Source organism: Phalaenopsis equestris, unplaced genomic scaffold (assembly GCF_001263595.1).
Source record: "Phalaenopsis equestris unplaced genomic scaffold, ASM126359v1 Scaffold000197, whole genome shotgun sequence".
In the NCBI taxonomy this organism is placed as follows: Eukaryota; Viridiplantae; Streptophyta; class Magnoliopsida; order Asparagales; family Orchidaceae; genus Phalaenopsis; species Phalaenopsis equestris.
Genome location: NW_018164639.1, coordinates 565042 through 577673, shown reverse-complemented (window position 1 = coordinate 577673; position 12632 = coordinate 565042). Strand labels below are relative to the sequence as shown.

At 44.3% G+C, this 12632-nt stretch overlaps 1 protein-coding gene across 2 annotated transcripts in view; it reads left to right on the top strand.

The window, feature by feature from the left end:
* Positions 1 to 13: 13 nt before the first annotated feature.
* Positions 14 to 12632, top strand: part of LOC110022564 (protein Brevis radix-like 1) — a gene marked incomplete at its 5' end in the record, with an annotated part of 69485 nt that continues 56866 nt past the window's right edge. For both annotated transcript variants that reach the window (XM_020721576.1, XM_020721575.1), the window contains 1 exon segment: positions 14 to 147. In XM_020721576.1, coding sequence (XP_020577235.1) covers positions 14 to 147 — 134 coding nt within the window.

Below are 12632 nucleotides of genomic sequence, written 5' to 3'. Positions count from 1 at the left end.
GGGCCGGCCTCAGTCAGTGGCGGCCGTGGTGGCGTCGTTCATGGATGAAGAGCCGAGGGAGTGGGTGGCCCAAGTCGAGCCTGGCGTTCTCATTACCTTTTTCCCTTTACCCCAAGGCGGGAACGACCTCAAGAGGATCCGCTTCAGGTACCTTCATCTTGACGATTAAGGATAAAAGCTTTCGATTCTTTGACTGTTTGAGGGGAGAATTTTGGGTCAGGATATTTGATTAAAATTTAATCAGAATGAATCTTTTTAAATATTGTATTTGGTTTGAGATAGTTATAATATATGTTTTGAAATAAATATTATATCTTATCTTTATGATTAAGTATGAGCAAAACTGTATACTCAAATGTTAATTTTACATATTTTTTACCCCTTCTAGCTTCTATAAATAGGAGGATTTTATGATGTATGTAGACTCTTGGCTCTCCTTACTTGTAATAAATAGCTTTGTGGAATAAGATGGGTTGGAGAGTCTGGAAACACAACTTTTTATCCCGGTGGGGGGAAGTCTTCATCTTTTTTCTCTCTTTCTTCCTCTTTTTCTCTCCCTCTCTACTCTTATTTCCTCAATTCAATGCTCTATTCCTTGGGCACGATCTACCAGACAAATTTAGATTCAACATTTTTTAAGGTGCGGTGAGCATGAAATATGTCTTTGACAAGAAAACGAGCAACGCCGACACTCTTAGCAAAAAGTACAAGGGGAACTTGCACATCGGTGGACTCATTCCACTTATTTCTCATCGTCGACGACAACCAAAAAAGTTCATCTATTCTCCTATAGATATGTTCCCCACTTCCAGATCTAGAAATCACTTGTGCTTTCTGCCTCCATATCGCACAAAGAAAAATCTGCACCAATGGTCTCCCGATTGTTCTCCTTTTTTTACTTCCTGCTCACGCGGGGATCTGCGCCGACCTTCTCATTGTCAATTTCCCCACTAATCTATTGTTTTTATTGCTTTTGTTTTCGTTAGTTTTTCTCTCTTTTATTTTAGAAGGAGTCGTAATTTTGTCGATCGTCGTATACTTCCCATATTCGAATAAATCTCTTTTCCGAGTCACATGAATGACCAGGAGAAGAGAGGAATCGAAAAGAAGAGATATACAACAAAACGACAAACTAGAGAAAACATAAAACGCAGAGAGTTTACGTGCGGTAAACCTCGCAGGGATAAGTTAAGGTGTCCGCCCAAACAATATCCGGCGAAAACACCTTAAACCGATATCCGCGAAAGAATACCTACGTAGACTACCCATAACCAGAGAGTCAGGTGTAGGTGTCTGTTCTGGGGTCAAAAGCACTCCTAAGGGGACGTATCCCACTTGATTAATTACATCTTCGAGGGTACCCAAAAATACTCTCGATAAAAGGAGTTTCGGTTGAATTATCGTGAACCTGGGGCAATATGTATTCAAAAGAAGTTTATTCCATGTGGGAACAGTCCGATGCTTCAAAGCTCGCGCTAAGCCATCGGACAGAGAGTGAGTCTCCCACATCCCGAATGGATTCCGGCTCATCGACATACGAAACCCACAAAATAACGTAAATCATCTTGACGGGGATATCCCAACATATCAAAACACGTCCGGGCCAAAGTGCTGAGGATAAATTGTTGATCCCAAATGGGTGACACCTCATCGGCATCGAGCCGTCAAGGTGATATCAATGAAATCAAGGAGCGACATAGCTCAAAGGGTTCAATAAAAGGAAGATAGAGTGATTCTAAAAAGGTAGAGGTAACTGGGTCGGGGTGCCACAAACCCGTCATCCACAGTTACTAGGATCATAAGTCTATCTGACCGTGAAAGTAGTCGACTCAACACGTTCTGAGATCCCCGGTCAGCAATCCGTGAATTGTGTCGTCCACTGAAACCTCGGTAGCCCTAAGGTCAAATGAAGAAAACGCTATCCTATGAATACAAGATGGAGCTCCAAGAGGTGAGACTTATACCTGCCGAAATAACAAGAATGCCTCAGGAAAGAAGATAAATGGAGGTTCAGATACAAAACTGGAAACGCTCCAAACAAAAAGACTTATACTCCGCTGGGTCGAGGAGCCTTCTAATACCCTAGACACACTAGACAATCATCTATATAAAGATCTTTGGGCCAGTCAGGTTGGAGAAGCACGAGGACTCCTCTTCGGGACATGAAAATATGAATGCAGTTATCTAAAGCGGTATTTAAGTATTGTAGAGACCCTATTAATATATGCAGGAAAGTAAATGTTGCAAATTTTAAATCTTGAATATTTTAATCCTAAATTTTAATTATCTTGAATATTTTATTTAGGATTTTTAAGTAGAAAAAATAGGATTTTAAGTCCTAATGAGCGTATGTTTTATTGTAAAATCCCAGATAAACCACAGAAAGAAGTAATGAAAACATATGCAAGTGCAGACATACAATATGATGCAAAAAGCAAACAAGCCAAATCAAAATAATAAACAGGCCGATGCCGCTGGGTCGACAACATATCCCAGAAAAGAAGAAGGCGACCGGACTCCGCATATACATATCCGGTCCTAATTCTATATATCAATATAAAATGCAGAATTAAGATACGGGGCACGAACATCCGCTTCTGGTCCCCAACGCTAAACTTCTCGGAACCCGTATCCGTATCTTATTTCTGCTACATGACTCTCATAAACTCTAAAAGTGCATAGGAAAAAGAAAAAGACCTAATCCTGCATGAAAACAAGTGTCAGCGGAAAAACTCATATGCAAATAACGTATCATGAGCCATGCCTTGAAAGTGGGGGAATGAAATAACACTTACAAGCAAATTGTTAGAAATCATTACTTGCTCCCCTATAGCTATACCTGTGTGTGTGCATATAAATATGGACGACTCCCTGCAGAAGAACGCCCTAGCACACTACCATACATATGAAACATGCAGACACGCATGCAGACACGCCACAAACATAATGCAAAAGAAAGATACTTGGCTAGGACAACCAATCTAACAGAGAACAATAGCCAGACATAAAAAAGACTACCTAACACCTTAAATCCTAGCTTAACACACCTTTGAACGAAAAATGCATTAACTTAGTATCTAAGTGCGGGGTAAGTCTGGATATAGTATGACTTTGACGGGATCGTCATACCAATCCCATCCTAAAGATACGAAAGATCTAAAGGGTGTCACGAAGAGTTGTAACACGAGGTAGATCTATTACATTTTTAACACAATCATACTCGTGTCAATCTCGATGACGTAACTCACATTGCTCCCCGGGATCGATCCGACAAGTAATGCTCGTTAAGGCATCGTGATCGACACGGTGTCACTCTCCTAATGAGCCTGACTCGCTACCTATGGAAACATGCAAATGCAAATGTAGACAGTCATGTGATAGAAGTGATGAGTGTACGGTGGGGGCAGTGACTTAGGGAAATATGGGCATATTGTGAAAATAACAACCCGAACAAATGGGTGTGCCGTAGCGGCAGTGACCTGAAAGGTGGGCGTATGGGCATGCCGTAGAGGCAGCGACCCAAATAAATGGGTGTGTCGTAGTGGCAGTGACCCGAAGGATGGGCGTGCCGTGGAGGCAGCGGCCCGAAGAAAGGTGTGTCGAGGTGGCAGTGACCAAAAGTAATGGGCGTGCCGCTGTGGCAGCGGCCTCAATAAGGTGTACTGAGGCGACAGTGACCAAAAGAGATGATTGTGTTATTGCGACAGAGGCCCGAAGAATGGATGTGCCGTGGAGCAGTGACTCGGAGAGATGAGAATGCCGTGACGACAGGGGTCCGAAGGCAGTGGTGATCCTCACCGGGGAGCATCACGCAAGTGCAGATGCAAATGCAAATACATATGGTGCAACATGCAAGCATGCAAACATGCGATGTGATGCAAATAAAAAGACAATAAGATGCAGAAGCATACAAACATGCAAGTGTTCGATCGATCGAACCGTGGTGGCCGGTCGAACCAAAGTGATTGGTTGACTGGACCGGTTTAACCGGTCGAACCAAAGTGAGATGCTCACCGAGCCGAAGCGGCCTATCAAAGCGAATTGAAATGCTCGCTAGGCCGGGGTGACCGGTCGAAGCGAAGTAGTATGCTCACCAGGCCGGGGCGGCTGATCAGAGCAAAGTGAAATGCTCACCTAACCGGGGCGGCTGGTGGGTGCAAAATGAAATGCAACATGCACCAAGCAAAAATGCAATATGCAATAAACTAATATGCAGGTAGCGAACCGGGCTCGTGCTAACGACCTTGCATAGTTACCTAGGGCTGACGCACTTGGATCTGCGGCATCGCCGCCTCCAGCTTTGGCGTGACAATGTGGAAGGTTTCCCCCTCCGATTTTTCGTAGGGGAGACTCTCCACCGCTCGTAGGGCGGAGTGAGTACAAAGCTTTTTCCGCTCTACGAACACCCAAAATCTTATAGGACGACCTAACTACAAAGCTTTTTCCGTTCTCTAAGATCGAACTCAACTAATCCCTCTAAAGGAGATCAGAAGCGCCAAAACCTTGAAAAATTGGGATTCCGACCGACTGGATTAAAGCCTAAGGCTCATAACACGGGGGATCACTCGGCTTCGTACAAAACCGGTCACCGCATGGGATTCCCATCCTACGACTCCCTCTAGGAAATTGTTGATCAATTCATAAGTACGTCGCTGCACCGGCTTACGCCGGCACACGCACCCCGTGTGGTCGATCGAACCCACACGCCTAGACACCACTAAAACCTAGGGTCAACTAGGAGTTATAAAATCTCACCACCGTGACGGTTGCAGACGCGTTTTCTTTGTTTGCTCCAAGCTCGTCGGTGTCTGATCCATGCTCCAGTGTGCCTCATATGAAAATACGACCGACATGTACCTTCGGGAAGGGTTGCTCAACGCCGGAGAAAAAAGAGAACCCACGAAGAAGTGTCGGCAAAGGCCTTTCCCGCGAGGCGGAAAACCCTTGTACCTCAAACAGCGTCGCCGCTCGCTGTTCGGCGACGTTGAGGTGTTTTGAAGAGGTGTCCGGTCGCCGGAAATGCGAGGCAATGGGGTGGCGGAGGTGGTGCGCCGGTAGCACGCAACCGGAACGAGAAAAACAAGAAGAAATGCTCAAGATCTTGAGTTCATGCTGGAACGTGGCTGATCTGTCACGAAATCAACGGTGGCGAGGTATGGCCGGCGAGGAGGAACTAAAAGGGGATCGACCGAAAAAAAAAATTCAAAAAACGGACGACGGCCAACTACAAATGGAAAAGCTCAGTGGAGGAGGAGAACCCCGGCATGGTCGGTTGCTCCGACGGCCGAGAAACACGTCGGCGAGGTGGCCGACGGGAGGGGAGGGCTTCGGCGCGCGACTGGCCAAGAAGGAGGAGCTCCGGCTTGTCTAGCCGGCGAGATCCGCTGCGGGGAAGGCTGCCCGACGGAGCGGGACGCTGACGACTTTGTTCGTTGGTGAGGGAGGTTGGTGACGGTGAGTTCGGGAGCAAGGCAGGCGAGCTTCGCGAATGGCGGCTGGCTGCGTGCGTTAGGTTTCAGATGGGAGCGATAGGGATAGAGGAGAGAGAGGGAGAATGGGGTAGGTTTAAAAAAAGATAATATATAATAATAATAATAATATTATTATTATTATATAATTATTATCATTATCGTTATTGCAATTCTAGCTCGTGCACGTCCTCGCAGTGAAGTCGATGTCCTTGTTGGCTAAAATTGATGTTCCGGACGCGTTGGTGCAGTCCATTTCGTCATCCGAGGTCATCTAGATAACTTTGTTGGTGATCGGGCCAATTCGAGCTAATTTTGCGCGCGACGCGACGAATAATGTTCGTCGACCCGATCAGAGTCGTTCGACGTGCATGATGCTGACCGACATTCGCCTAAGCAAAAATCAAAGCATAGCAAAATGACCTTAGCTACGTGCCTCTCAACACGTGTCGGTGGGTCCGAAGTGGATGTCTAGCGCTATAGGAGTCAACATATGCATCAAACAACGTTTCATAGCGCGCTCGAGCGGATACCCTACACTCGTGACATCAAAAATTGATGCATACAACTTTTTCACTATGTCTTCTCTCCTCAAGAATCCCCACAGATTAAGCCCTGTTGCACCGTGCCTCCTCACTATGCCAGTCGACCTTCGTCCTCCAACCATTCACCTTGATTATGCTGCCGACCGACCACAGTTCACCGACTGGCCTATTTCTGTCAGCCCACAGACAGGTGCGAAGACCACCTTACTGTCACACGTAGGATTTAAGAATTGACGCATCTGCCAGACATCCAATTTAAATCCTCCGACCTGGCCAACTATTTTTGGTGTTATGATGGAGCCCAGTTCGCCCAACCTGACTCCTGCTCTCACTCTATCGCGACCACGATCCCGCTCCTCTGTCGCGAATCATCGCGACATCTTCTGCGACCCTGCTGTTTCGCGAACCGCTACCGCCTCAGCTCGCGTCTCCCGCCTCAGTTCGTGTCTCCTGCCTTTCCTTAGACCAGAAGCATCGCTTCGCCTCCTTTTTGACGATAAAAGGAGCGACTCTCCTTCAGTTTAAGGCACGACCTCTTTTGTGTTCTTCTTCGATAGTTTTGCTTTCTCGAGTTAAAGGAAGAGAAGTGCAAGAAGTAGTTCCTTGCGCCAGAAGGAAGAAGAAAGAAGAAGAAGATTGTTCTTTCTTGGCTTTTTCTTGATGGCTTGTGGTAGAAGAGAAAATGAGTTTATTTTTCTTGTAAGTTTATCTTCTTCGTTGTATCTTAGTGTGGAGAGAAGAAGAGAGAGCAAGGAAGTGAGAGATCCCTCTTATAAGTTTTGTAAGTCGAGGTGATCGACTTGTGTAAATTCCTCAAGTAGTAAAATCCTCTGCAACTCTGTAGACGTAGACAATTTGCCGAACCACATAAATATGTGTTCCACTGTTTTATTATTTTATGGTGTGAATTTTCTCATTCTATTTTTTCATTTTGTCATCGATCGTTCTATTTCAATATACCACAACAACTGGTATCAGAGCCCTTTGGTTTGGATCTGAGGAAGAACAATGACTGCAGTTGAAGTAAATGTTTCAGGTATGGAGAAATTTGATGACACAGATTTTGGTTACTGGAAGAAGCAAATAAAGGGCTAACTCTATGGGAAGAAACTTCATCTTTCGTTATTGGGTAAAAGACTTGAAAAGATGGATGAGGCTGAATGAAATTTGTTGGATTGACAGATTCTGAGAGTTATTCGATTGACCTTGTCGAGGCCCGTTGCACACAACATCGTCAATGAAAGAACGACTACAGATCTTATGACAGCCCTATCAGATATATATGAAAAACTATCAACGAATAAGGTCTACTTGATAAAAAATTTATTCAATTTGAAGAAGGCGGAATGTGTTTCTGTTGCTCAACACATGAATGATTTCAATACTATCACAAATCGATTGTCGTTTGTTGAAATTGATTTATTTTGATGACAAATTGATTTTGATGACGAGATACGTGCGCTGATATTGTTGACATCATTGTCAAATAGTTAAGAAGCTATGAGAAGGACAATTAACAGTTCTGCAGATAAATTTAAATTGAAATATGATGATATTTGTGATTTGATTTTGGTTGAAGAGCTGCGTAGGAAAGATTCTGACGAGATCTCAGGTTCGAGTATGACATTAAATATTGATTTCAGAGGGAGATTACAAGACAACAATTCAAATATAGGGATATCAAATCAAAGTCTAATCAATAAACAACCTGCTGGAATTATGACAAGGCTGATCACATAAATAAGAATTACAGGAATACCAAGAAGATGAAGAATGATAATGTAAATGTGGTATCTGAAGAAATACATGATGCACCACTGTTGACAGTTTATATATCTGTTGATAACTGTATATTAGATTCAGAGGCTTTTTTTCATACAACATTCCATCGGGAATTGATGCGAAATTATGTTGCATGTGACTTTAAGAAAGTATATCTGACAGATGGAGAAACGTTGAATGTGGTAGGAATTAGAGACATTGATATTGCACTTCCAAATAAGAACAAATGAACTTTGCAAAAGGGCAGACACGTTCCTGAGTTGAAGAAAGATTTCATTTCTGTTGGACAACTCAATGAGAGTGATCATTCAGTAGTGTTATCAGATAACACCTGTAAGGTTACCAAAGGAGCATTAGTACTGACTTGGTGTAAGAAAAGTGACACACTATATATGACTATAAGTTTACTCAAGTGTGGACACATTAGTCAGAGGTGCATTGTGTGGAAACGAAAGAAGATCAGTTTCTTGAAAGGTAACAGAACGCCAAGGGCAGGAAAATTGGATATTGTGCACACAAATGTGTGGGGGTCTTCTCCAGTGACATTTCTTGGAGGCTATAGTTACTGTAGAAAGGTAAGGTTTGTTGATCTACCAAATGTCACAGTGTAAGACAGTGATGGAAGTGAAGATGAGAGTGGGTTCAGGGCACCCATTCCTATTGTTACATAGACAGATGATGGAGAACCAGAAAATTAACAAGAAATCTTGCAAGATGAAAATTCGAACAAGTGAGAGCTGACATAACTTCCACCAGGGAAAAAGACATTACACGAAAAGTGGGAATACCGGGTGAAGACCGAACTTGATGACAGTAAGAGGTACAAGGCTAGGCTTCTTGAAAAAGGCTTTCAGCAGAGACAGGATATTACCTATGCAGTAGGAGTTATAAGCAGAGACAAGAGTAACCTAAGAAGTAGTTTGGAGGTGCAAGACTATGTGGATCCTGTTGATATGTTGATTAAGAGTGTTACTCTTGAGAAACTGAAGTTACACGCAACTTCAATTGGTCTTCTGGTGTGAATACAAGGGCTTTGAGTTGCAGATGTGGATGATTCATGTTTGAAGAAAAGGGCGACACCGCCAGTGGAGGATATCAGTTTGAGGAAGAAGACGTTGTAGTCTGTGTACCGGTCTTCAAGTGGGAGATTTGTTATGATGGAGTCCGGTCCGCCCAACCCGACTCCCACTCCCGCTCTGTCGCGAACACGATCTTGCTCCCGCTCCTCTATCGCGAATCTTCGCGACATCTCCCGCGACCCTGCTGTTTCGCGAAGCGCTCCCGCCTCCGCTCGCGTCTCCCGCCTCAGTTTGTTTCTCCCGCCTTTCCTTAGCCCGGAAGCATCGCTCCGCCTCCTTTTAACGATAAAGGAGCGACTCTCCTTCAGTTTAAGGTACAACCTCTTTTGTGTTCTTCTTCGACAGTTTTGCTTCCTCGGGATAGTGGAAGAGAAGTGCAAAGAGTAGTTCCTTGCGGCAGAAGGAAGATGCGGCAGAAGGAAAGAAGAAAGAAGAAGAAGAAGATTGTTCTCTCTTGGCTTCTTCTTAGTGACTTGTGGCAGAAGAGAAATTGAGTTTATTTCACTTGTAAGTTTATCTTTTTCGGTGTTTCTCGGTGTGGAGAGAGATCGGTGTGGAGAGAGAAGAAGAGAAAGCAAGGAAGTGGAGATACCTCTTGTATATTGTGACGATCGACTGATATATATTCCTCAAGTAGTAAAATTCTCCGTATCTCAGTGGACGTAGAAAATTTGACAAACTACGTAAATCTATGTGTTCCGCTGTGTTATTGTTTTCTGGTGTGAATTTTCTCGTTCTATTTTTTCACTTCGTCATCGATCGTTGTATTTCAATATACCACAACACTTGGTTGGTTGCCTAACTTTGACGAAACATTCCACTCTTACATGAAACCATGCAGGCCACAGATATCAAATCTGCAACTTTATTTTATCCAAACTGATCGCTTGGCAAAAGCTGGCAAAAGCTGTAGGAGGGGTAGAAAGAATGCTACACATCGATTCCTCAATCAAATCAGAGATGAAATTTCTCTGTTCATCGATAAAGCTGTTATTTTTCCGAAAGCTTTCTTTCAGATTAGAGAGATATCAATTTGGTTCAACAGTTTGCAGTTAGGTCTTATTTGATCGTCGTTTAGAATAGGAACATGTTTTTTATCAAGTGCTTTTTCGGTGTGAGAATGGGTGCAGAGACTCGAATAGAAGTGTAGCCAGAGGGTACGGAGGAGCTCAAGAGATAGATCTAGGAGGCTTATCGGAAAGTTGCATCACTGAGCTCATGCTATACCTCGATTCTTCGGGGATCTACAAGCTTACGAAGCTTAGCCGGACTTTTTGAGGAGCACCTTCATGGGAGTTCATTTGGGAGATGAAGCTCCCTAGAAACTATCAGTACCTGTTGGAGAAAGCTTCAGACGAAGTTGAGCACGAGGTTCCGCTGCGAACTAAGAAGGAAATTTACGCGCAGTTTTGTCGCTGGAACTCTTTTGATGGGGGAATGAAGGAGTTTTGGCTAGAGAAGCGCAAAAAATAGGCTCTACATGTCTATCTCTTCGAAGGCTTTGCTTATTACTGGGATAGATGCTTGGAGATACTGGAGCAATATTCCAACTGAGGAATTAAAAGATTACTTGTCAATCGTCCACCTCATTCATACTTGCCAGCCACTGGTCGGTCCCCTTGCCGCTCCGACCGACCACTGCTCCAACTTGAAAACGCGAAGGATAATCAAATCCAGGCCAATCACCCTTCAGCCGACAACCTGCCATTCGACCGACTGACGTCGAGCCACTCCACTGCGAAGGCAATCCCACTGCCACACGAAACTCCCCGCTTCGCTTCCCCCATATAGCTATAATATCGATTCGTCAGGGCCTCACGCTTGCATCCAAAAACCCACCGCTGAAACCACGCCAACGTTCCTGACAATGCCGTCACCACCATCCCTTCCAAAGATTAATAAGCCAATGTGCTCCACTTTTCTCCCTAAATGACTTGAGATAAACATTTCGTTGAGCGACGACTCTCCACACAAGTTCGGCCGCCTCACGGTTCTGCCACTGCGCTGGCTCGACCGATCACCTCAAGACAAGGAATATTTACATACCTACCACTCAATTCTTATACATTTATATGTCTTTATATGTTTATATGGCTCAATTCATATCTCCAGCAAATTGTTGTCTGACCACAACTTCACCGGTCGGCCGCTACTTCGCCGACCGCCCCCAATACCTTCCACCGGCCAATTTCAGCCAATTCTCCTTCTGTAAAAGGCTTTTGGTTGGTGACTTGGTCTCCTACAACTGTTGCACAATTTGCCATGGCTTTTCAGATAAAGTTAATGAGACACAGAAAGAGAAAATCTGAGATAGTTTGTTCAACAAACTTTTGATGCATCTAAGCCTCAATAACTCATAAAAGAACATGCTTTAATCTTTTTAAGCATTTCCTGAAGCATTGTAGGTTGTTCTAATAACGATTTTGCTCCTCTCTTTTTGAGAGTTGAGCGCCGAGCTGACTACATGAGCTCCCTTGCCTCTTCTTCGGACAAGTCGATACCGGTGCCCGCATTTCTGCCCTCTCGCCGTCTAGTCACCTCCAACGATCGATTGACAACTTTTCTCCAACTGTTCCGCAGTCGTCTGAACTACCAAACGCCCGGACAACTTGCCTACCGATCGACCCTACCTATCAAACTGAGGCATCCTTGGCACTTACTGCTGACTACCACATCGGTAGCCATCTACTATCCGATCAAAATTCATATGCGCAGAGTGCGGCGTGGTCGCGCGAGCACTCTTCTTCTACTACCCGATTGTTGGCCGGCTTTGGAAAGGTGACAACAATGAACTTTTTCGTGGGTTTCACAAGCGAGGGCGTTCTATCGAGCGGGCCGGAAGCTGATGTGAAACTTGGTAAATTTGGTGCTAACGTTTAATTAATTATATCCTCACCTTTATTTATTTGCCACTCTTTATTGTCGAACAATGGGGGTTCCTACCGATTGTTCTTATTTGTCGGGCTGGAGCGTCTCCGACGCCGGGCGATTTCACCGATTGACTTTTTTCTGTGTTCGGAGTAATTGAGTACTCACCCATTCACTCAACGGTGCCCTAGCTCTTTGGCTTGGCGGCATATACTCCAATATTTTCCTCAACTCTGCCCGTTTCTTCTTTCTCCCTTCAGCCACACCAATTTCATCCCAATATCATAATTGTTGCCTTGGATGATTTCCCTCAATCATAAGAGCAAATGAGGACAAAAATTATCAAGATTTATATGCAAATATGCATTTAAGTGTTTTCAGTGACCAACCATGGATAGGGCACGGGTGTTTCTCAACCCAAATCAAGCATACATTTTCAATGATGAGTTTCATTCAATGATGGCGATGGGCTTTTGTCCTTTTTCTCAAGACGCTGGTTTATTCTCACTTCAAAGGATTAAGGTCAAGATAAATCCACTACTCTTGGTCAATGAACCATCTCATCGCTGGTCGTCCTCACTATCATGCGGGGAAGATGCCCACGTCTGCTTGCTTCACCGGGTGGTTGTCCATCAGCGCTATTCCAGCCGGCCCTTGGGCTAAAAATATAATATATCCTTTGAACAACCATCTCACTGCTCCCGCCATCCCATTCAACCGCCGACAACCTACATCCTGCCGACCGCTACTCCTATAGCCTCTGACAGACCACCTTCCTCCGGTCGATCTTCTCGAAGTCAGGGAAGACTTATATACATGTCAGTCAACTTTTATATGTTTATATGTTTATATGTTTACATACATATCACTCGATTCTTGCACACTTATAT